The sequence below is a fragment of the Lepidochelys kempii genome, chromosome 1 (assembly GCF_965140285.1).
Source record: "Lepidochelys kempii isolate rLepKem1 chromosome 1, rLepKem1.hap1, whole genome shotgun sequence".
Taxonomy (NCBI): domain Eukaryota; kingdom Metazoa; phylum Chordata; order Testudines; family Cheloniidae; genus Lepidochelys; species Lepidochelys kempii.
In genome coordinates this window covers 293747781-293771965 of record NC_136380.1, presented here as the reverse complement: position 1 = coordinate 293771965, position 24185 = coordinate 293747781, and the positions used below count along the sequence as shown (strand labels likewise).

Here is a 24185-nt window from a genome sequence, read left to right as displayed (position 1 = left end):
TTCAATCTTTCACCTGCAACCATTCACACAGAAAGAAAAAGAAACACCTACTGAGATGAATAGATAATATTTCAAAGAAGTGGGCCTCAGCTGGAGAACTGTTAAGTGTTTTACTTGGGGCACTGCTAAACTGAGAATCATGCCTCCTGAAATCTCCTGTGAAGCATTAAAAATAGTATATATTTCATGAGGTTTATCATTAAAAGAACAGTCCTGTATTTTTAATTTTAGATTAACAAGTTAGTGGTTCCAGTTTGGTTTCTCATTTGAAGAAGGAGCAATCTTCTGTGCCAGTGGTTCCTTGTTCAGGTCACTAGTAATAATGTTTAGATGAGATCTTTGAAAATTTTAGAGATGAAAAAACTATGTTAAGTTTAGATTCATGGAAGCACATGAGCCCCAAGGGAATTGAATTAATCACTGTTAAATGCTAAGCAGGAAAAGTTCAGTCTGTCTTTTCCTCTGATGGAAACATTTATTAATTCTGCAAAGCACCTTGCATTTGCCAGTGAATTTGCTAATGTTCGCGGTGACACATTTACCACTTAAATTACAAGCTGCTGGTTTTCCAAATGTTATGGTTTTCTGAGAAGAGTATTTGCAATTTACGTATCATGTGCTGATTCTGTTTCTAGCTATCTTCATTTCAATAGCATGAGGGACCCTTTGTGTAAAATATGTGCCCTGTGTTGCATTATATCTATTTATATAGATCGCTTTCATAGATATTTTGGCTTCATCTCATTACTACCTATTTTCCCCCACTCTAAGGATTAGAACCTGCAAACATTTATCATGTGTATGGCTTTACTCATGTGAATAGTCTTATTTAAATCAATGGAAATATTCATATGAGTAAAGTTAAGCAAGTGCTCAGATGTGTGCAGGATCTTGCTTAAATCATTGCAAGTGTGACCTGAAAAAATATTGTGCCATCAGTTTTTAAACAGAACTTCTCCTTTGAAGTCAGTGGAACTAAAGCAAACTGATTCTGAGGCCATACAACCCTTACATGGGAGATGAGAATTGGGCCTATTTTTGACTACACTTGATAATGTTTTCTCCTGCTGATTTACAAAGAAGTGTTACAAACTGTATTAATTAATACTTCCATTTTGTGAATCCACTGTGCTACCTTGTTGTAAGAAAAAAGCTCCATAGCAGGGCATACAAGGGATAATAAATATTATTGACAGCTATCCATATAAATGACAATCAACGTGGATATATGCTTCTTAAAAACTGGGACAATTCCCACACTTTAAATTTTTTTTTGGCTGGATTCACAACTTCTACTGTGTCTCTGTGTATGTGTGTGTGCGCATGTATAAAACTGCATTAATTTTAAGTTAAGTTTTCCAGAGCACATCGCACACAAATCCACATCAAGGCACACAAGGAAACAGCAACTAAGACATTCAGCAAAGTTTTCTACGTAAATATAACCCATAGCCCACAAATTTCAGCCTCATCCTGAACCAGCCATCAATCTTAACTGACCACATCTCTACTTCCCCAGTGCACACAAATATGCAGATTTCAATCCTGTAATTTTGATTTAAAAATATCATATATAGAGCAATCATTAGCAATATCGCTCACCCATTTGTATAGCTTTTTTATAAACACTGCAGAAAAACATTACACAGCTACCATTTGCAATCTGACATAACACCTTGCTAATTTACGTATACCAGTACAAACCCATATGCAGTAAACTGTTAGGGGAAGAGGCAGTCTTTTCATTATGTGTTTGTACAGCACTGTCAGGAATAAAGCCATGCAGATATGCCTGCTCTGTCTCCTAACAACCTAATTAGCCTGACAGATCTCCCTGCCTGATTGGCTGAAGAAGCTATCAGGCTTGCTCTTAAGCTCAGCAGTGGCAACAATTTTCTGGCTGCACAACACATATGCCTGTGGTTATGCTTCTTTCCTGTGCTAATCTTGTTCCAAGCCCTGCTTTTGCTCCACCTTGCTCCAGCCTGGACCCTGTCCAGTGTTGGGACAGTGCTGAATTATTATGAATTACTGTCGTTGATATGAATAAGTGTGATAACCCTAACCCTAAGCAAAGTAAATTAGTTAGTTCCCCAATTAACATCTGAAGAGATCTGTGATGCTGTGAGACAGAGGGCCTTGGGGTAACCCAGACCCTGCTACGAGGGGCCTTTGTGGGATGTTTGAACCAGAAGGCCTCAGGGTAACTAAGACCATGCTTCAGGGGACATTTGATAGACTAAGTACCTGAGAGAGAAAAAAGGAGAAGAAAAGAAGTCCCCATCTAGGACTGGTAGCTATACCTGCTTTGTTTGCCAATCAGGATACTGTGTAAGGCCAGCGTAGTTACTGAGGGTTAATGCTTGGGGAAAAGAGGATTATTAGGGAGATGTGTATTATGTAACTTTACTGCTTGTGCGATTCTTTCTCAAATAAATTACTATGCATTAAGCATATTATTTCCGAATTTTCACTGGTACCAGTAACAGTCCGCCCAGCTGTGGGCCATTAAGGATCCATTTCAGCATCTGGCACCTGCTTCTGCCTTGGACCTAGCCTTGCCCCTGCGTTGCCTCACTCCAGGTAACCTGGTTCTGACTCTTGGCTTCGATTCATGACCTCTGACTTTGATTCTGACCCTTGGCTCTGGTGTCTGACTTCTGAGCTCTGGTTCTGACCACACTTTCCAGTTCTTGTCATTCCCTGACTCACCACCCACAATCCATGCGTTCATTGGTGAGCGAGCACAGTACAATTCAGCTCCCTGTATTTCCAACAATTTTGTCTCCTGAAACCTGACTATGGGGACCACAGACCAGGAGCCTTTTACATTTTGGTTTGCCTTCCCCAAGATTCAAGTCTGAGCAGGTTAATCCACAGGGAATCTCGGCACCCTCCAAGACCCCTATCACTGCCTCTGAGCAACCTCCCAAATATAAGGACTTTGTCGCTGTGTCTGTCAAAAAAAATACAAACACCTTGCCACCCCATTGACCTCCAACCTGGTGCAGAAGCCCCTTTCAGCTACATCTACTCCCTGAATTGCAGGCTCTCCATGACTACCTCCAGGAAAACCTACAAAAGGGTTTATTAATCTTTCCATGGGGCTCCGATTTTCTGTGTAAAGAAAAAGGATGGATCTCTAAGGCCTTGTGTTGACCATCAGGTGTTAAACAGGGTTACAATTAAAAATGGATATCCCCTCCCTCTCCTTAATGAATTCTTTGAAAGACTCCACTCCACTAAGATTTTTACTACACTGGACCTTTGCAGGTCTATAGCAGGGGCGGGCAAACTTTTTGGCCTGAGGGTCACATCGGGTTTCCAAAATTGTATTGAGGGCCGGTTAGGGGAGGCTGTGTCTCTCCAAATAGCCAGATGTGGCCCGGCCCCCACCTCCTATCTGAACCCTCCTGCTTCTCGCCCCCTGACAGCTGTCCTGGGACTCCTGCCCCATCCAACCCCCCATCCTCTGACGGCCCCCCCGGGACTCCTATCCCATCCACCACCCCCTGCTCTCTGTCCCCTCACCATCCCCGGAACCCCTGCCCCTGACTGCCCCCCACCGCTCCATCCAATCTCCCCTCTCCTTCCTGACTGCCCCCCCGGGACCCCTGCCCCCGTTCAACCCCCCTGTTCCCTGCCCTCTATCCACGCCCTGGCCACCTGACCACCACCCCAAACTCTCCTGCCCTCTATCCAACCTCCCCGCTCCCTGCCCCCTTACCGCACTGCCCAGAGCACCGGGTCAGGCTGCGGCTCTGCAACTGCACTGCCCGGCTGCCCAGAGCATTGTGCCAGTGGCACGGCACACTGAGGCTGCAGGTGAAGGGGAATAGCAGGGGAGGAGCCGGGGACAAGCTTCCCGGGCGAGGAGCTCAGGGGCTGGGCAGGAGGGTCCTGTGGGCCGGATGTGGCCCATGGGCCGTAGTTTGCCCACCTCTGGTCTATAGCTTGGTTCGGATTGGAAAGGGATATAAGTGCACACAGTACGGACACTTTGAATATTTGATCAGGCTTTTCGGCCCAGTGACTTTCCAACACTTCATGAATGATATCTTCAGGGATGTGCTAGACGGCTTTGTAGGCATTTATCTTGATAATATCTGCATCTTTTTTGACTATCAGGCTCTTCACGATCACCACATGTGCAATGTCACAGAAAGACTTCACCAACACCATTTATGTGTGAAGCCTGAAAATTGTGAGTTTTACCAAGATATGATATAATTAGCTACATTATCCCAACAAGCTAACCATGGACCCATGCAAGGTTGCAGCCATATCCAGCTAGTCTGTGCCAAAGAACATCCTTAGGGCACATCAATTCTTAGACTTCATTAATTTATACAGGCAGTTCATTGAGGGTTTTCAAGTCTGGTCTGAGCCAGTCCCAGGTCTGAACTACATCCCCTAGCAGCTGTAGGCTTAACTGAAAGCAGCTTAAGAAGTGTTCCTGTCTCTAACACTCAGATGCCCAACTCCCAGTGGGGTTCAAACCCCAAATAAATCAGTTTTACCCTGTATAAAGCTTATGCAGAGTAAATTCATAAATTGTTCGCCCTCTATAACACTGGTAGAGAAATATGCACAGCTGTTTGCCCCTCCACCAGGTATTAATACATACTCTGGGTTAATTAATAAGTAAAAAGTGATTTTATTAAATACAGAAAGTAGGTTTAAGTGGTTCCAAGTAGTAACAGACAGAATAAAGTGAATTACCAAGTAAATAAAATAAAACATGCAAGTCTAAGCTGAATACAGTAATAAAACTGAATACAAATAAAATCTCACCCTCAGAGATGTTTCAATACATTTCTTTCGTAGACTGGACGCCTTCCTAGTCTGGGCACAATCCTTTCCCCTCGTACAGCCCTTGTTCCAGCTCAGGTGGTAGCTAGGGGATTTCTCATGACTGCCACCCCCTTGGTTGTGTTCCACCCCCTTATATGGCTTTGGCACAAGGTGGAAATCTTTTGTCTGTCTGGGTCCCCACCCCCACTTCTAAATGGAAAAGCCCCAGGTTTAAGATAGATTTCAGTACCACATGACATGGTCACATTTCCCATGTGACTCCAAGCCTTCATGCCTCCCAGCCTGATTCACAGAAGGCCTGCCTGCAAACAAAGCCATCCACAGTCAACTGTCCTGGCTGATGGGAGCCATCAAGATTTCAAACCACCATTAATCACACTTTGCATAATTACAATAGGCCCTCAGAGTTATATTTCATATTTCTAGTTTCAGATGCAAGAGTGATACATTTATACAAATAGGATGACCACACTCAGTAGATTATAAGCTTTGTAATGACAAGTTTCAGAGTAACAGCCATGTTAGTCTGTATTCACGAAAAGAAAAGGAGTACTTGTGTACTCCTTTGTGCATATGCTCAAATAAATTGGTTAGTCTCTAAGGTGCCACAAGCTTTGTAATGATACCTTACGAGAGATCTTTTGCATGAAGCATATTCCAGTTACATTATATTCATACTCATTCATACTCATTCACAAGTGAGTGCAACGTCACACACTGCTTCTTGAATTATGATCAGGACAATTTGTTGTCTCTGCTTCCATATGCAAAGCTTGCATATAATAATGCCATCCATGCCTTCACCCAGCAAAACCCCTTTTTTGCACACTAGGGGTTTCATCATGACTTTCATTCAGATGTCCCCATGAAGTTCCAAGTACCCATTGTTGCAGATCTAGCTATCCATCTCTGCCATGAGCTCAGGGAGCAATTACAAATAACTAAGAAAGCATATAAGCATCACACTGACCAGGAATGCCAGGTCAGTCCCAACCTTGCCATAGAAAGGAAGGTCTGGCTGTCCACCTGCAATCTTAAATCGACTCACTTCTTGGCCAAGCTGGACCACCAATATCTGGGCGCTTTCTAGAGTAAGGCATGGGTCAACCTGTAACATTCAAATGGCAATTACCCAAGTCTCTGAAGATTCATTCCATATTTGATGTCTCCCTCCTGAACCTATATACCGAAAACCCCTTCCTGCACCATTCTAGCCTTCTGCCTCCACCTGTAACAATCCAAGGGTAGGATGAGTGCATGATGAAACAAAGCCTTGACTCCCTGTGTGTTAGAGGACAACTCCAATGCTTGGTGGACTGGGAGGATTACAGCCTTTATGAATGGTCCTGGGAACCAGCGGAACACATCCACACCCCAGGTCTGCTCTGAGCTTCTCCCAGAAACTACCCTCAGAATCCAGGCATGAGGGTGCCTGCGGGGTGCCCTCAAAAGGAGAGGGTACTGTAGGAATAAGGCCCTGTAGCTGCTCCTACTCAGTCTCTCTACAGCCTAATGAGCACAGCTAGATGACATCAGTCAAACTGCCTGATGGATCACATCTTCTGATTGGCTGAAGAAGCTAGCAGGCTTGCTTTTAAGCCCAACAGCAGTTCTCTGGCTGCTCATCACATACACTTGTAGTTATGATTCCTACCTGTGTGTGTCTTGTTCCAAGCTCTGCTTCTGCATTGCTCTCACCTTGCTCCAGCCTAGACCTTGCCCTGTATGCAGCCTTGCTCCAGCCCTGCTCCTTCCTTAGACCCAGCTTTGTGGCTGCCTTGCCTTACTCCAGGTAACCTGGCTTTCACCCTTGGCTGTGATTCCTGACTTTGGCTCTCACCATTGGCTATGGCACCTGGCCTCTGACTTCAACTCAGATGCAGGGCTCTCATTCCTGGCTACTAATGCCTGTTCTAATCACTTGGCCTGCTACCTGCTACAACCACTAGCAACCACATCCTCCTGCCAAGTGCCTAGTGTACTGGAGTTCTGCTCTGTGATTGGGGCTCCTAGGAGTTACTGCAGTAAAAATATAATAAATAATAATAATTACTATTACTATTATTAATAACAAGAGCCATGTACAGTGTAATACATGAAAGCCAAACCAACACTATATTAATCAACAGAACTCATGAATGAATAACCAGTAAACATGGTTAGAGTTCAAAAGTTATTCAGGGTGGAGAGGGAGGTATGTGGGCTATGGGTGATAGTGAGGTAGTTTAGCTTAAGATGAGGAACAGATGCATGGAGTGCAGATGGGATACTGAAAGACTTAACTGCTTTTTCCTTGTTTTATAATGCTTTGTGCTAATGAGCTGTGCAGTTTAGCAACCTTAAATCAACATTAACCCCCCTCCCCCATTTTTTTTTTTGGAAGGGAGGGAGAATATGTAGATATATGTACTGCAAATTTTGACAAGTTTTAAATCTCATGTATCCTTTTTTAGGTTCCCTTCCTCCATGCTGTGTTGCCCCCCCCCCCCCGTCCTACCCTTCCCCCCAACCCTACAGAAGTGATCAAAAGCCTTTGGAAATAGAAATTGTATCACCTCACAAATCCCTTTGGTCGCATTTAGACCTATCAAAAATAGATTTTAAAGCATTGTCCAAGGATGTGAACAAGTTTTAAATGTGTTCAGACTAAAAATTTTACGTTTCACCTGATGCCACACAAGCCATTTTGCAAGCAGTGTCAGGAAATTACAAAAAAAGCATTTGTTGTTGAGCAAGTAGCTTATACAGGAAAGGAAAAACTAAGGTTTTGTTTTAGCAAACTAACCTAGGTCACTCAAACAAATCAACTCATCACATGCAAATAGGTTTTGTAGGTAGTAAAATACGAAACTAACATTAGTAGATGTTTTACAATTTTAAGTACAATTTTAAGATTGTAGAGTTCCTCAGACATTTCCAGTCTGGTAGAAAACAGAAGTAAGTCTAAATCCAGACGGAAAAGAGCTACACTGACTTTTCCAACCATATGGCCAATCTTGTAGTTGTGTTTTTATCATTGGACTTGGCAGGCTGCCATCTATAACAGTATATTACCACAAGCTAAAATAAGACTATTGTGCTTATTTTCAATTTCTTTCATGACTTTTATGTTATGTACAAATGTCACATTGTTCAAATTGATTTGTTTCAAATGCATGGTTTCAAAGGGATTAAGTATGATGTATGAAGTATTTATTGTTAACATTTGTTTTAAATGCTATCATTGTATTAAGCAATCTTTAGTGTAGTCAAGACAGAAGAAAATTCAAAGCACAAGTGGGCAGTACACTAAACACAATATGGGCATGAAAGAGTTTTAGTTCCAGTAAAAATTATATCAATGAGAAGTACATATACATAGGAAAGACTTGAAGATGACCTCTATGTAGAACTGAAGGTCGTTGGTGGCAGTTTGATACCTGTACCAGCTGGTGTTATCATCTTTGCAGTCTGATTAGCTATCATCCAGTTAAGTTAAGTTACAAAACATTTTTCTTCTATCAGAAAGAGTGTTACCTGTTTGTGGAAAATCTGTCTAAGAGGAATATACTGGTTCTTAGTATAAAAAATGATGGAACAGAGAGAAGAAAGCAGGGATTCTACTGTCCTAGATTCTCTTCTTCTTATAAATTAATGGCGTATACCTAATATATTTGGACTCATAAATGTTATTCTACCTGAGAGCTCTGCAGGATATAGATTTTATGCCAACTAAATCTTCCTTTATTCTATTCTGTGGCCTTAAAACTGATCTGCCACTACCATTACCTCTAGGTATTATGAAATGGAAATATCTAGGTATTATGAAATTGAAATATTATCTGGTTTGCATCCTTTGAACTCTTAGAAACCTTCATTAGAAAGCTGTTTCATTGTCTTCAGAGTTAGGTCATTCATGAACTATGTATTCCTTTTAGGGATGATAAAAGATCAGAACAGGTAAGTGTGTGAGTGTGTGTGTATTAAACATATAACACATAAAATGAGTCCTAAACATTCAGTTCAGCAGAAATATCATGTTATGATTTTTAACAATAAAATATTTTACTGGTAAAGTTCTTTTAAGATCATATTAGCCCAGTTAGTATTTTTTAAGAAGGTAAAAGTGTCATTCCTTCAAACATCTGCTTTTTATACCTTATTATTCAGTCATGTGTAGTCTTTTTTAACTGCTGCTCATGTACAGCGTCATGGCTTAGCACGAGAGGAAAGATTCAAATGGTGATTGAAAAGAGAAACTAGCAAGTGAGAGGATAAGAACAACATAGATTACTGGTACCTTTTTTATTTAAAGGGAACAAAAATATATTCTATTTCTACACCAGAGTCGTGTTGTTCACCTCTGGCCAAATCTTCAGCTGGTGTAAACTGACTGCAATGGAGCTATGAAGATTTACACCACCTAAGGATCTGCCCAATAGGTTTAAATTTACCACTGTGCTGAGGGGCCAGCACAAGGTGAATTGCACAGCAAAATCTCATGTAAACACTCAAAATGGAACCTAAGTGTGAATTAAGTGGCATGTAGGCTTTGTACAGAGGTGATATTCATCCTTATTCATTTAAGAGCTTTCAAGTGATAGTCATAGAGTTTATCATGCCACAAGTTTAGGTTACCCTTCCTATATATAAAGGTACTTTATATAGAGCCAAATGCATTGAACAAATACTAAAGCACCTGCAAAATACAAGTCAGATTAATTAGTGACTTAACCAATGATGTATATTACACGCTGGGTGTACGTTAGTGAAAAAAAATAATTTAAATGATTAAAGTAGTGCCATTTGCGTCAACCTGGCATCCTGTGATGTGTAAGATAAGTGTAATTTACATAGTGAGAAAGCAATAAGCCTGAAACTTTGTTGCCCTGAGCCTTTTGTAGTCATTTACATCAGTGCAAAGTGGATGCAAAATGTTCCCATGCTTTTCGGTAGCATTAGTGTAAATGATTAATTAAGCTGCAAGGCTACAGGGAATCAGGCCCAGAAGATGAGAAATACATAAGAGGAAAAACAACTGAAAAGAGGGTATACAATAAGCCACACAGGAATTGGGCATGATCACAGGATAGAGAATGCATGGGATCATGATGAAGAATTTAAAAGTGCTGATTTTGAGAGCTGGCTAATATATCCAGCGTTAGTGTTCCCACTGGTGACAGTTTAAGAAAAAAGCTCCAGATAAAAATCCAGAGTCCTTTGCCATTTGAAAAGGCTTCAACTGTTGCCATCTCTCTCCTGATAATCTGCTGAATAGTCCATCTTGCTTTGATAAAACTTCTAGACTTTTATTATCAAGCTGGTCATCTACTGTGACCAGTGTTCCTCCCAGTTTAGTCAAGCAGGATGTTTCTGTGATGTTTCCTCTGTGTGATCTGAGGAATGTGCAATGTGTTGAGAGTTTTAGACTGCTAGAAAGGATAACTTTATATTGAGAATGGGAGAAATTTTGCTAAAATATCTAGCAAAAATATTTCCATTTTTCATCAACATTTTCACTCTTCCATTTCCATGATTTCTGAAAAGGGCAAGGAGTGGAGTAAGAGGAAGTTGGAAACCATATTTTCCTGTATTTGTTATATACCTCTGGCGTCCCCCATAATAGTGAGAAGTTTTTAAAGAGAAAAGCAAGGAGAAGAACTATTAGAAACATCCAAGAGCATCCTTAAGTATCTTTGGGAGGCCAAGGGAGAAGACATCACCGACTGGCACATGTTTGTTATGAATTATTCCCTTTAGAGGCCATATGTTTACCATCTCAAGGGATGAACTGTCTTCCCTCAAGATGCAGCAGGAGAGGTGGAAGCTAAAGCTTTATGGTGGAGCTAGGACTATGGCTCCTTTTTACAACATTTTGCTTGGGACTGTGACTTTTCCAGCCATGGACTTCGGGAAAACTCCTCCCTTTCCCCACCCTTAAGTATGACAGTATTGCAATAGGTCAGAGTCAGAGCCTGGAAAAAAAAACAAATCTTTGGGAAGAACTTGGTCCACTCCAATCTGAGATAAAACAGAAGTATAAATGGCTCTCTGGAGAGCAGACATCTGGGCTAAGCAGTCCTGATGTAAGAAGTCTAGTCATGACCAAGCATAAAGAGAAGGCTTTAGCAGAATCATATGGTATTGTTAGTTCCTCTGTTGATCAAATCAGTCCCCAGGAAGAAGAGTTTTGACCGATCTCAGCATCCTTGTCAGTTTTACTAAAACAGTGTTTTGCCTCAGTTTTGTACATTCCTGCAGACTGGCTACCTCAGAAAGCATCTAGCCACAAGGGCTAGTGGAAAGAACAGCACACTAGCTGAGTGTACATGCACCTTCAGAACCAGCTTGCATCAGTCCTCTTACATGTTGACTCACTGGTCTCATACATACAAACAAGACCACCAGATGATCCCACAAATGTATGAGCTATGGAGCCAGACCTCCCCTGCATGTAGAGCTGAATCTACCTTTCAGTGAGGCACGTGAGGAAGAAGGATGGAAAAGGGTCCTCAGCTACCAAAAGCCACCTGTGTACAGCTCCCTGACCCTCTCCCAAACCATCTCTCTGTAACCCTCTTATCCAGGTTGACACATACACAGGTGAGAATTGTTCCCTTCTTCCCTTGAAAAGTCTGCCCACCCTGCCAGCCAGAGAAGAATTAAGTGAAAATCCAGGCAAGGATAGAAATAGAAAGTACATAATTTTCCCATTTAGAGTCAAGAAGTCTGCATATTGAATCAGAATTTATTTTTACTTATTTTTTAAATATATATACATATATATATTAGCAAATGGCATGATTTTGCAACTGATTTGTTTCTTGAAATTGAATGGTTGAAATATGCTTTATATTCAAAAGAAGAATTTGCAGCAGATATCAATACATGCTTGGATGTGAACATTACTTAAATGATTTTAGTTGCAGTTAAATGTAAAATCAAATTTGTGCATGCCTGTGCAAGGCCTGATTGCATGCTCACAATTAGAATTTATGCAGATTCGTAAATCCACATACACTGATGAATATGTGGTAGTTTATGAGACTCTAAAAACAAAGTATATGCAAAGACATCAGCAGAAAATGCTTAATCCACTTATTAGGTCTGATTGAAACTGGGAAATATATGGAATTTCCTCATGCAGTGGCTTAACCCAACATTATGGTTTATATGACAATTAACATTCCCCATATGTTTGTATTTTAAACTGAAGTACTGAAATATTCCCAGAAAACAAAATTAAACTGGAGTTAAGGTGGTAAATACATGTTGATAACTTACAGGAAAAACTTTAATAGAATGTTGTAGTTAAAAAGAAGTTTGAAAGTCAACAAATTGATTTAAAAGTTGTGCTTAAAACAACATTACACTCAATGGCCATGCAGAGCACAGGTGCCTCCAATTCTTCCCTTTTATCCTCACCTACCACCCACCCAAGACCATGGGATCTCAAATAGATCAATGGCTCTCTGGGATCTGCACTGGTTGCCTTCTAGTTGGAGTTTAAGCCAGTATTGGCTTTGACCTAAAAAGTGCTAAATAGCCTGGGACCTGCCTGTTTACAATATCTTCCATTGTTGTACGCAGTGTAGTTGTAGCCATGTTGGTTCCAGGATATTAGAGAGACAAAGTGGGTGAGGTAATATCTTTGATTGAACTAACTTCTGTTGAGGAGAAAGAGACAAGCTTTTGAGTCACATAGAGCTCTTCTTCAGGTCTAGGAAAGTGATGTTTGGAGTACCTTGTCTCTCCACTTATGAGATATTTATTTCCCCATGCATTACTGCCATAATTTAAGACCAGTAGACATGGGTGGCACATAATGAAGGCTGGAGGAGGCTAAGCGTCCCCAAACCTTGTGCCACCAGGAGGAGGAGGGCAGTGGTGGATTTGGAGCCCCCAGAAAAATCTCCCCCCGCCATGGTCCCAGGGCCAGGGTGGGGGCACGTAGCTTTTCTGGTCTCAGGGCCACAGCGGGGAGGGGAGAGGGGCCTCAGGGTGGAAGAGGCAGAGTGGGGGTGTGACAGGGGCAGGGCCACTGGGGAAGGGGTGAAATGGGGTGTGGCCTTGGGTGGGTCCAGGTGAAAAGGGCTAAATTGGGCAGGGGCTCCAGGCTTAGAGCTTGAGCCAGGGCTGAGAGCTCCTCTATGAACCCGGCTGAGAGCTCAACCCCAGCCGGGACCAAGCTCTCAGCCCTGCTCCTGTGGCCCCAACCAAGCTCTTCTCTGTGGAGGAGAGAAGGGGGCTGAAAGCAGCGGAGGTGTGGCCTTGGCTGGAAGAGTCTGGGCCTCAGCTGGACAAAGCAGGGTAGGGGGCTAGCCTCTCCAAGGGGAAGCGTCACTTGCAGCCCATGCCAGTAGAGATGCTTGAGCTACAGTTTCCAGGGAGATGCTGGCAGAACTTTCTCCATGAATCTTCTCTTTCCCTTCCCTTTCCCATTCTGAAAAAAAAGCCCCAATATGTTAATCTTCAGGATACTTTTTGTTGTGGGGCTTCTGAGATGAAGAATGTTGTTTTAAGGGTCATTTTTAGGGAGGGTGGGGGTATTTGGCTAATTATTTTCTTTAATTAGTTTCTGTGGTGTATGGTGAAGGCTATTCAGGTTTTGTCTCCATGTTTGGTTGTTCTTTTAAATAGTTGGTAGTGGTGCCTAGGTGGCTTTTTGGTGTTTGTATTAATAAATCTGAGTCAACAATTTAATACATGTTGTAATGAAACCTCTCTCGGGTGCCATCCCCATATCCTTCCAACACTCAACACTCCACGCTCCAGTATGTGTGCCTCCCATCCATTCTTCCATGGCTCTTCGAACCCATTCCCTATTCCTGATTCTTCTTCCCTCATGAGAAGAGGTCCAAGTTGCTAGAAGTCCATAACTCCAGTATTCCATAATCTTGTACACCTCTACATGCAGCTCAAGATGTTGTTTATAATGTACAAAGCTTTAAATGGCTTGGGACCCAGCTCTCTGAGTGCTCACCTCTCCCCCTCTCTCCTAGCATGATGGTTGTGATGGGGTTCCTGAGGTACAACCTGAACTGTGGGACTGCTGAGCCCTCTGTCGCACCAACTTGGGGTATCCCTCTCACACTGTGATGCTGTGACAAGTGGCCAACCTCTGTCAGGTACTGCACTGACATAGACATCCACAGACAGGGACACACCCAACTGAGTTACATGAGTGCTTCTCCCAGCCACTCATAAACCAACAATAGAGAGGATCCAGCCAATTGCCCCCAGTTCTCTAGCCTGGCACCCTTGGAATATGCCATCTTGTCCTTGTTAGAAGCCTGACCAGTGTAAGTTTATTATCCAGTCGATATGGAGAGGACACACACTCACCTTTGTAACCTGAGCTGATATTGTCCAACCACTTCAACCAAAACACACTGCTTTAGGTAAAATGGAAAACAGATTTATTAACTACAGAAAGGTAGATTTTTGGTGATTATAAATAGTAAGCATAGAGCTTAAAGTTGATTACCTAATAAATAAAAGTAAATTCACAATCTGACTTCTGTAAACTGAATAGGATTTGAATCAAGCAGTGTCTCATCCTGATGGATGGTATAAACAGGTCACAGGTACATAGGCTAGAACTCTGCTCTGGTCTGGGACCACCCTCCTCAGTTCAAAGTCTTTGTCCTCCAGATGTGTTTCCAGGGGTTGAGTTGTGGGGGAGTGAGGCCAAGTCGTGATGTCACTTCCCCTCTTTATAGTTTCTTCCAGCTTCCTGAAAAGATTTATGCTTGTCATGTGGAGGTCCACCCCCATTGGTCAAGGAGCCTCCATTGTCTACATGCTCTTTCTGAAAAGTCTTCTGGGATGGCCTTTGGGCAAGTGAATTCACCTTTAATTCACCATCAGCATGTCTGGCTACTCCATTGTAGTACCTGAAAGGCTGGTTGTAGGTGTTCCCAAACTCACAACATATTTTAGTAACACACACATCAAAACTTCATAAAACTTCAAATTCAATGGTAGTACATACAATCCAACAGGATATTAATGTTCAACAGATCAAGACTTTTAAGATGATACCTCATGAGGCTTACTTTGTACAAAACATATCATAATTACATGACAGCAGTGAATATAGGGGTTTCAGGGTGCTGGTTTGAGGTACACAGTGCAACAATGGTTTTTTCCTGGAGTTGTACATCCCAGGACGGGCAAAAGGGTGTTCTCAGTAGGAGTCTTCATGGTTGGATCATGGTTCATGAGAGCATAAATTCAGTAAGCTTCAGGTCACAATTCAGGAAGTATCTGGTCAAAGCTTTGAGTTTGATTTCTCAGTTCCATGCTTCTCAGTATTTTTTTTTTATGCTTAGTGCTGAAAGAAGACATGCCAATCTATCACATAGTGAACTGTTCCCAAAGTATTTCTGACCTGACCAGAAATGAAAACTATTGTATATCTCATGAGAAGGCCTCTCATCCAAATCTCTTAAAAACTGTGCTGGAAACCTTTTGGAAAGTATCCAGACTTCAGTGTGTTTAACGAAACTAAAGACTGTATCATGCCATTGATTTTTAAACTGCACTTCCATCTAGGGCAGTGTTTTTCAATCTGTGGGTCGCGACCCAATACTGGGTCGCGGCATGTCATGCACTTGATCGCCTTGCTCTGGTCAGCACTGCCAACTGGGACATTAAAAAGTCCTTGTCCAACACCGCGCTGGGCCCCAGAAGTGGCCAGCAGCAGGTCCGGCTTCTAGGCGGGGAGCCATGGGGTTCCGTGTGCTGCCCCGACTCAAAGCATCCTGTGGGCAAGAGTCGTTCAAAGCTGCTTGCGCACCACCACCTAGGAGTGGGACTCATTGTTGGCCGCTTCCAGGGTGCAGCGTTATCCGTGCTGCCAGGAGGAGGCGGGAAGCCTGCTTCTGCAGCCCAGCTGCGCCGCTGACTGGGAGCTGCCGTAGGTGAGTCTGTGCTCCAATCCCACGCCCCATCCCTTGCCCCATCCCTGAGCCCCCCCAAACCTGGAACCCCTTCCTTCACCCCAAACCCCTCATTCCCAGCCCCACCCCAGAGCCTCCACCCCCAGCCCAGAGCCCTGACCCCCTCCTGTACCCCAACCACCTACCCTAGCCCAGAGCAACCTCCCACACCCTGAACCCCTCATTCCTGGCCCCACCCCGCAGCCTTCACCCCTGCACCCCAACCCTCTGCCCCAGCCCTGAGCCCCCCACACCCCAAACCCCTCATCTCCAGCTCTGTTGGGTCATGGGCATCAGCAATTTTCTTCAATTGGGTCCCCAGTAAGGAAATTGGAAAACCATTGATCTAGGGTGACCAGATGTCCCGATTTTATAGGGACAATCCAATTATTTGGGGCTTTATGTCTTATATAGATGCCTATTACCCCCACCTCTGTCCCGATCTTTCTTACTTGCTATCTGGTCAACCTACTTCCATCATATTCAGTTGAGACTTATACTTAAAATATTGATGGCATGGTATGGGCCTAAGACTTTTGCATGTAACCCATCACTAACAGTATCAGTTTTAAGGTAGGTCAAACATTTGGACCCAAAGTAGGACATATTGCAAACAATGTGTATCTCCAATTTTGTTGAACTTGATTTGTGTTGCCAATGAAAATGCTTATGTATATTTCTTTAGGTGTTTATTATGAGAAATTTGTACTTGAGCCAATACACAGTAGGAACCAGAATGATTTGCAGTAAAACCAAATGTAATGCTTGACATTTCACTTTATATCTGGTTTCTTTTATCACCAGTTCTAAATCTAACACCCCCCACCCTGCTTTTTAAATGGAGTGAATATAGTGCTTAAAAAAGTAAAGCTGTTAATGATGGTTAGGGCTACATATAGTACAATCAGGTGTAGTGCAAGCTTCCTAAAGCAACTCTGACAGCTTCTTAGTCTTGATATGCCAGACACCATCTATTCCTGTTGTGGGCCTTTAAAGAACATACAGTGCACATCATGACAGATTGCATGCTGGTTCTTTGTTTGGTATGGACAAAATGACACTGGAATAAATTTCATTTGAAACTAAAAAACAGGTTTGTAGCCATATTTTCAAAGTTTCTAGGCCATTATACCAAGCATACTTCAGAAGCCTCAGACTACAGAACAAAATGATACTGTCCATTATCACTCTCATTCAGATCTGGACAAGGAAAATAGATCTCAGCTGTGAGTTATTTATGCACAACTTCAACACTTTAAACAAGTGAGTAGTCCCATTGACATAATTAAGTGTGTTGCCCTAGTCAACAGCAGCAGTTATAGGGAGTTCAGAAGAGCTTTCATTCTATCAAAAGGTGTAATCTGACTCATTTAGAGATCTCTTCTGCTCTGTTAATTATAGTTTTGATTAAACAACTTCCTTCATTTGAAATTCTGAACTAGACTGCAGACAGTGGGCCTAATCCTCCATTTCTTGCATACCCAAAACTTCCATTGACTGGGCCCGTTGTTGGTTCTCTGAGAACTGTAATTAACAAGCTTGCTACACTCATGCCTTACATCCTTTGATCCACTTCCATGATCACAGGTTATTATGTAGGGCCAGATTCTTCAAATACACCCAGGAAGGGTGAGTAGTTCTTTTGACTTCTACTATGTAAGTTCTTGTGCTGTCAGACTCACAGGGAGGGACTTTTAATCACTGAAAACGCTCAACTGCAAATATATTTATCACTGCATGATGGATCATTTATCCTTTTCCTGCCATTAGGTCCCATAAGCAGTGTCTTGGTGAACAAATATGGTTGCCGGCCAGTGATGATGGCAGGAGGTGTATTGTGTTCATTTGGAATGATTGCTTCCTCTTTCTGCAATAGTGTCCTGGAGCTTTACATATGCGTAGGAATTGTTGGAGGTAAGTAACTGGTTCAAAAATGGTAACTAGTCCAGTTAATTTCAGCTATCCTGCACTGTACTCCTTTAAACTGATTTTTAGGATATTAAATTACTGCTTGGGATATTTCATGCACCTCTGATTATTTTATTCAATAAATGCCCTATGTATGTGCCATACTGTACTGCACTATAATTACAATACCGGAATTGACTGACGCATGACAGCACTTATTAGAGTAATTTGTATTGGATTTTGCATTGATTTTTTTTTAGCTTTCAGTCATACCATACTATGAATAAAACAGCAGAGATAAGTAGTGGTCTAGTAGACATGCAAACTCTATACTAAGCTCTATAGGCTCACAAACTATATATATATCCATATTCGGCAAAATAGTATGCTGGGCAGGGTCCAGCTGGCCCCAGAATAAAAATATTCCTGTCTGAAAACAAATGCTAAATCACCAAAGCTCTAGGAACTGATCAAAGGGTGGGAATTAAAGTAATAATAAAATCACTAGATTAAATTACCTCGCTACCAAAGGGATTCTAATTTTTTAAAAGCATCTCTTTTGAATAAAGAAAAGGTGAGCTTAGAGGTCATATAGAAGCATAGAATACACAAATGAGATCTTATTCTGTCACTACATCAAAGCTTATGTTTATCTGTAATTGACTTGAGTAAAAGTTAATCATTTTGAAAGAACCCTTTCTTACTGAATGTGGTGGGTTTCTTGTTTGTTTTGTTTTGTTTAAGACCTCACCTCTCTACTTTTTAAGAGTCAAATGCAGGGACCCACTACCTAGCGCAAGGAGTGAGCTAGGTACTGGGTTTGCCCATGGGAGAAGAGGGAAGGAATCCTTCCTCTGAGACTACACAGCGGGTGCATTGCTACTAAAACTCAGCGGTTCTGGTGTATCCCCACCCAAAGAGAAGGACCACAGGTGGATCCTCTGACTGCACATCTGGCCCAACTCTGCCTCACCCCTGTGCTCTGCTGTGCAGGGAGCTGGGGCTGTGCATCCCCACACAGCCCCTTTCCCACCCCAGTGCAGTTGCCACTTAACGAGTGATTCCACTACCAGGACCTTCAGAGCTGTGGATGTGGGGCTGGATTTCCTGCAAAATCATTATTTATTAATCATTTTACACCTTACTTTGGATACATGTTCAACTTTAAAAAGGGATAGAGGGATAAAAGCCAGTGGATTTATACTTCTAAATATAATGTGCTCTCTTTTGTAGATGAAGTGACATTTAATAACTTTTGTGAAATGAACCAGGAGAGAATTGTCTTGCAGCTTAGTAAAATACAAAAATGGTGTATTCAAGGTCTTGATACCATTGTTCCTCTGTCACTCCATTGTCTATATAATTGCTCAAATGCTACTATGAGTATTTACTTTTATTGCAATGCAATACCAGGAAATGACAGAACTCGAGTGTGACATAGTGCTGACATTAAAATGTGTGGAAAGCAGTGAAACCACATTTCATTTTCCAGTGCTGATAGCATTTTATCTTCATTTGGAATTTCTGAATGGCATTTTAGCTTTTTTGAATGATTTTGTCTGCTTATCGTGAAGGGTTTTCAATGTATTACATGCAATAATGCTGTGCTCTTTTGTTGTTTAGGTCTTGGCTTAGCCTTCAACTTGCAGCCTGCCTTGACTATGATTGGCAAGTATTTCTATAAGAAACGTCCCATTGCTAATGGACTGGCCATGGCTGGAAGTCCAGTGTTTCTAAGCACACTGGCACCTCTCAATCAATTTCTCTTTAATGCATTTGGATGGAAAGGAAGCTTTCTCATTCTGGGAGGACTTCTTTTGAACTGCTGTGTGGCTGGGTCACTTATGAGACCTGTTGGACCAAAACCAGTCCCTCCTGTGAAAAAAGATGTTGAGAAGGGATCAGGAGATTCAGCCTTACACATGAATAACAAGAAGTCGTCATTCTGGCAAACCGTGAATAAATACTTAGATCTATCCCTCTTTAAACACAGAGGGTTTCTGGTTTATTTGTCAGGAAATGTTATTATGTTTGTTGGCTTCTTTGCCCCAATAGTATTCTTGGCTCCTTATGCCAAACACAAGGGAATTGATGAATATTCTGCTGCTTTTTTGCTGTCTATTTTAGCTTTTGTAGACATGTTTGCTAGGCCTTCAATGGGACTTGTAGCAAACTCCAAATACATCCGGCCAAAAATCCAGTACTTCTTTAGTTTTGCTGTCTTGTACAATGGCATCTGTCATATCATGTGCCCACTGGCCGAGGACTACACAGGCCTGGTGGTGTATGCTGTACTTTTTGGGTTTGCTTTTGGAATGGTTAGCAGTATCCTTTTTGAGTCATTGATGGATCTCGTTGGTGCTGCCAGATTTTCCAGTGCTGTGGGACTTGTCACAATTGTGGAGTGCTGCCCTGTTCTCCTAGGCCCCCCTCTAGGAGGTAAGGATTCTTTTTTATTGTCCTTTCTGATGTCACTGGGCTGAGTGTAAATATTTAAGTTATTATTTATATGTATCTAAAATATTAGACGCGCACATGTTACTTAATGTTGCCAGAAGAACTGTCATGTTTTTTTCACCGCTTGTTCTTTTGAATTTACCTTTTTTTCCCCCCTTTTTCTTTTTGGCATATCACAGATTTAGATTTATATGCAGATTTATATTGCCTGTGTGTGTATGGTGTGTAGCCACCATGGCTATGTATGTAGCTATATAGGTAGAGATACATACAGAGATAAGATACAGTAAGATGGTATTTGCTCTCATTGCTAGCCACCCAGTCCTATTTTTCATGTGCTTTACTCAGCAGTTAGAAGTGCTGAGAGCATCTCTTCCGTAGTGGTGCTTCCACTACCTCCTGGCCAGCACAGCTCCCTCTCTGTCAAATTGGCTACATTCATGGGACTCCACTTCATTCCCCATAGCAAAGAAGCTACATCTATAGTTGCTACCTCACAAAATGGCTCCTAATTTCCCTAACCAATGGCTGCCAAACCAGTGGCTGCTTAAAAATAAAATGATACATATATAAATTGTCATTTTAAAGCTCCCCACATGCTACTTTGCTACCTTACTGCTTTAATCCCAAGTACAAGGGAGGTTATTGAAATAAGATTGTTTCTCACAACATGGCTATGTAAGGTGCACGCACAAAAAGGCTCTGATGGATGCTGCCCCTCAGAGCATAAGCAGAGCATTGTCCCTCATTATGAAAAGACAGTGCTAGTTAATTTTCACATACTGATCACCACTAGAATTCTGATAATAGAACTGGGATTTTCAAAAGAGTTTTAGTGAATTAGGTGCCCAAAATCCAATTTTAAAATCCCTGACCAAATATTATTTTGAACTAAAAATATACAAATATATACATTTGAGCTAAAAAATATTAGATGTTATAGGTGTGAATTATAAATGTAGATCCTAGTACTGCAAACTCTTTCCTGCACGCTGACTACTACAGGCAGGAGTACTTCCTTTGAAGTCAATAGGACTACTCAAGTGAGTAAAGTTATATAGGTAAATGTTTGCATGACCCAGGCTATAATTTGTACTAAAATAACATCTGTTGAACTTATTTGTTAATGAAAATGTAAATGATGCCAGCTGATTATAAAATGTACACTTTATTTTATTGAAATTAATATTTAACAGTTATACAAGTCATTCCAAATGATCTGATCTCATCTTATTTTCATAGATGTTGGAACACAATAGATTCCTCTAACATGGACAGTTGGCATGCCACCTAGTGGAGGGACTGTGCCTATGACTAATAAAATCCCATCACCTCAAACATTGAAACCTATATTAATATTAAATCTAATATTAATGGAGTAATAAAGTATACAGCTATTTATTTTTCTTATATTTGTTATGTGGATTTTTTTAAAAAGGATACATTTTGGATATAATCACCTTTGGATATAGTCACCTTTGTTAATATCTCTACTTGAACAGAGAAAACAAAGTAGGGATGAATAGGCTGAAAAGCTCATATTCCAGTTTTGATCTGTTCAGGTCTCTTAAAGTATTATGATGATCTCATGCATGAACATTAAGTTAATTTTTGTTAATAATTCTTTGAGACTGGCACCATTACAAACTAGCAAATTGCCTGGGATATCTACCTAAGTTGCAACAATATATTAATATTTTTGTAGACTATATTATTATCTCAACATATAAATTATTTTAGTATTCCCCAGTAGTAAGCATAGGGAATACTGCCAATACTGAGGTAAACATTTCTATTTGTTTAAGGCAAAAACTACTAACTTTATAAAGGGTAGCCACTGTGCATTACCTTCAAAGGTCTTATTGCATTAGATAAAACATTACTGCTTTTAAATGCTTTGTAAAATGTACTTAAGTTTAATATTAAAGCAGGTCAACAAATTTCATATGGAACACTTTTCCAATGGAAAAAAATTAAAGGAAGCGTTTTGATAAAGTGAAATATTTTGACCTTATCAGAATAAAACATTTCATTTTTTGTTTTGAAATTATATATATTCTATTGTTTTCTATCACATTATATTATAAAGTTCATTAAAACACAATTTTAAAATATACAAAAATTATAAATATATAGATAAATCAAAATAGAAACAAAACTGTTAGATTGACTCAAAACTCCCCCCCCCCCGAAATTTCATTTAGCAGGATATTGGACGTTTTTCAACTTTATTCTGATTTGGAAAATTTGTGATTAAATGTTGGAGTTTCCCACAGAAATTCTAACTTTTGACCAGGTCTAACTGGTATGTCAGTATTATGGCCCCAATCCCGCAAAGCATTTAAGCACATATTTAAATTATGTGAATCATCCCATTGACTTCAATAAGACTACTCGTATGTAAATTAAGTATGTGTTTTATGTGCTTTGCTGTAATGGGAGCCCGTCTTTTAATTTAGAGTTTAGAAAATGCAACAGAATTACAAGAATGACACAATGCAAAAAGGCAGTCAGAATACATTTTTCTTTGATCTAAATGGCTTATGCACGTAAATCATGCTTGCTCATTGTGGCACTCCCCTTCTGGTAGTGGCAAGGTCAACCTGAGATTGACGAGCCTGATACAACCGGGACTAACAGAGCAAGTTCTTTTAGCTCAGACGGTAGAAGTTCATGCGTTAAGATACAGAGGTACCACATTTGATCTTTGCTGCCAATGATCCACCCCGGAGAGTAACCATTACCCATACAAGTTTGGGAACACACTTCAGCGTGTGAAACTCAGTTTTCACGACAGGGGTGTCTGCACACCAAGGTGAAATATTCTGTCTTTGGGGACAGAAGAAGTGGAGCACAAATAGCAGCGGCACAATGAGACATAGTGACAGCAGCTGAGAAGGCAGACACCTTTCCAGACTCTTGTCTGCAAGCAGCCGCACTGAGTGCTAGGCATTCATTCCAAAACAACAGTAGAAAGACATTAGGAGGAGAAAAAAAAAGACAGATTTGAATAGAAAAGTATACAACCTACTATTGTTGACTAGGCTCTACTTCATTAGTCTTTCAATTATTTTTCTACAGATGATGAATGCAATAACTGCCAATCTAACTAATATAAAATTTGTTACAGAACCACTGTACATCTGTCTGTGAAAATGCCCAATATAGGACAACTTTTATCATGTTGAAAATACTTTTTATTGCAGGACATATATTGATAATACCAGTGGAAGGATCTGGAATTTATTTCTGTCTACAGTCGGAATATTTTCAAGTGTGGTTTTGTTTTGTTTCTGTCTTTCAGGTTGGTTAGTGGATATAACTGGAGACTATAAATACATGTACATTGTCTGTGGATCAATTGTGATTGTGGCAAGTATTTGGTTGTTCATTGGCAATGCCATTAACTACAGGCTTTTGGCAAAAGAGAAGAATTTAGAAGATAAAAAACAGAAAGCACTAAAGAAGGAAGCAGAAACTTTGACCAACAGTGAGAATGAGGAGGCTGCCAACAGGGCTGACAAAGTACTCAATGATTCTTCGGAAAGGGAAACTAATATTTAATATGAAATATGGCTCAGACATCAATGTTTTTGACTTCCATTACAAGTATTTTGTCAAGATACAGGCCAGGTTTTGTAATAATAATGATCAGTCACAATATTGGATGAGAACAGAAATTTGCCAAAGCCAAGATTCCAGACAAATTACCACTGACTGTTTGTTTGTTTGTTTATTTTGGTGATAAGAATTTTAGGTTTCAGAGATAGCGACTCCATGCACATGAGTCCATTCCAACTATGACTATAGACAGTATGAGTCAGGGAGAGTTAAACTTTAAGGTCCTCCATGACAAATTTTCTTGTTCCAAAATAACTTCTAATGCAACAGTATCTGTTTAGTCTTGTTACAGAAGCCATCTGTCTTAACCCTCTTGACTGCCAGTGCCTGTTGACTTCTCCCCACCACCATATTTTGGCCTCTAGTATTAAAGAAGGATATCAGATTATGGGTTAAGATCTGAAAAGGAAGACAAAATACTGAAATGTCCTGAGTAAAGTGCATAAGAAACTGCCTGCCCTT

At 41.0% G+C, this 24185-nt stretch overlaps 1 protein-coding gene across 4 annotated transcripts in view; it reads left to right on the top strand.

Annotated features, from left to right (window-relative positions):
- Positions 1–23670, top strand: part of SLC16A7 (solute carrier family 16 member 7) — a 148123-nt gene extending 124453 nt beyond the window's left edge. For all 4 annotated transcript variants that reach the window (XM_073327956.2, XM_073327958.2, XM_073327957.1 and 1 more), the window contains 3 exons: positions 17508–17651; positions 19269–20084; positions 23407–23670. In XM_073327956.2, coding sequence (XP_073184057.1) covers positions 17508–17651; positions 19269–20084; positions 23407–23666 — 1220 coding nt within the window. In that variant the 3' untranslated portion in view covers positions 23667–23670. The remainder of the gene's footprint in view (positions 1–17507; positions 17652–19268; positions 20085–23406) is intronic.
- Positions 23671–24185: the final 515 nt, after the last annotated feature.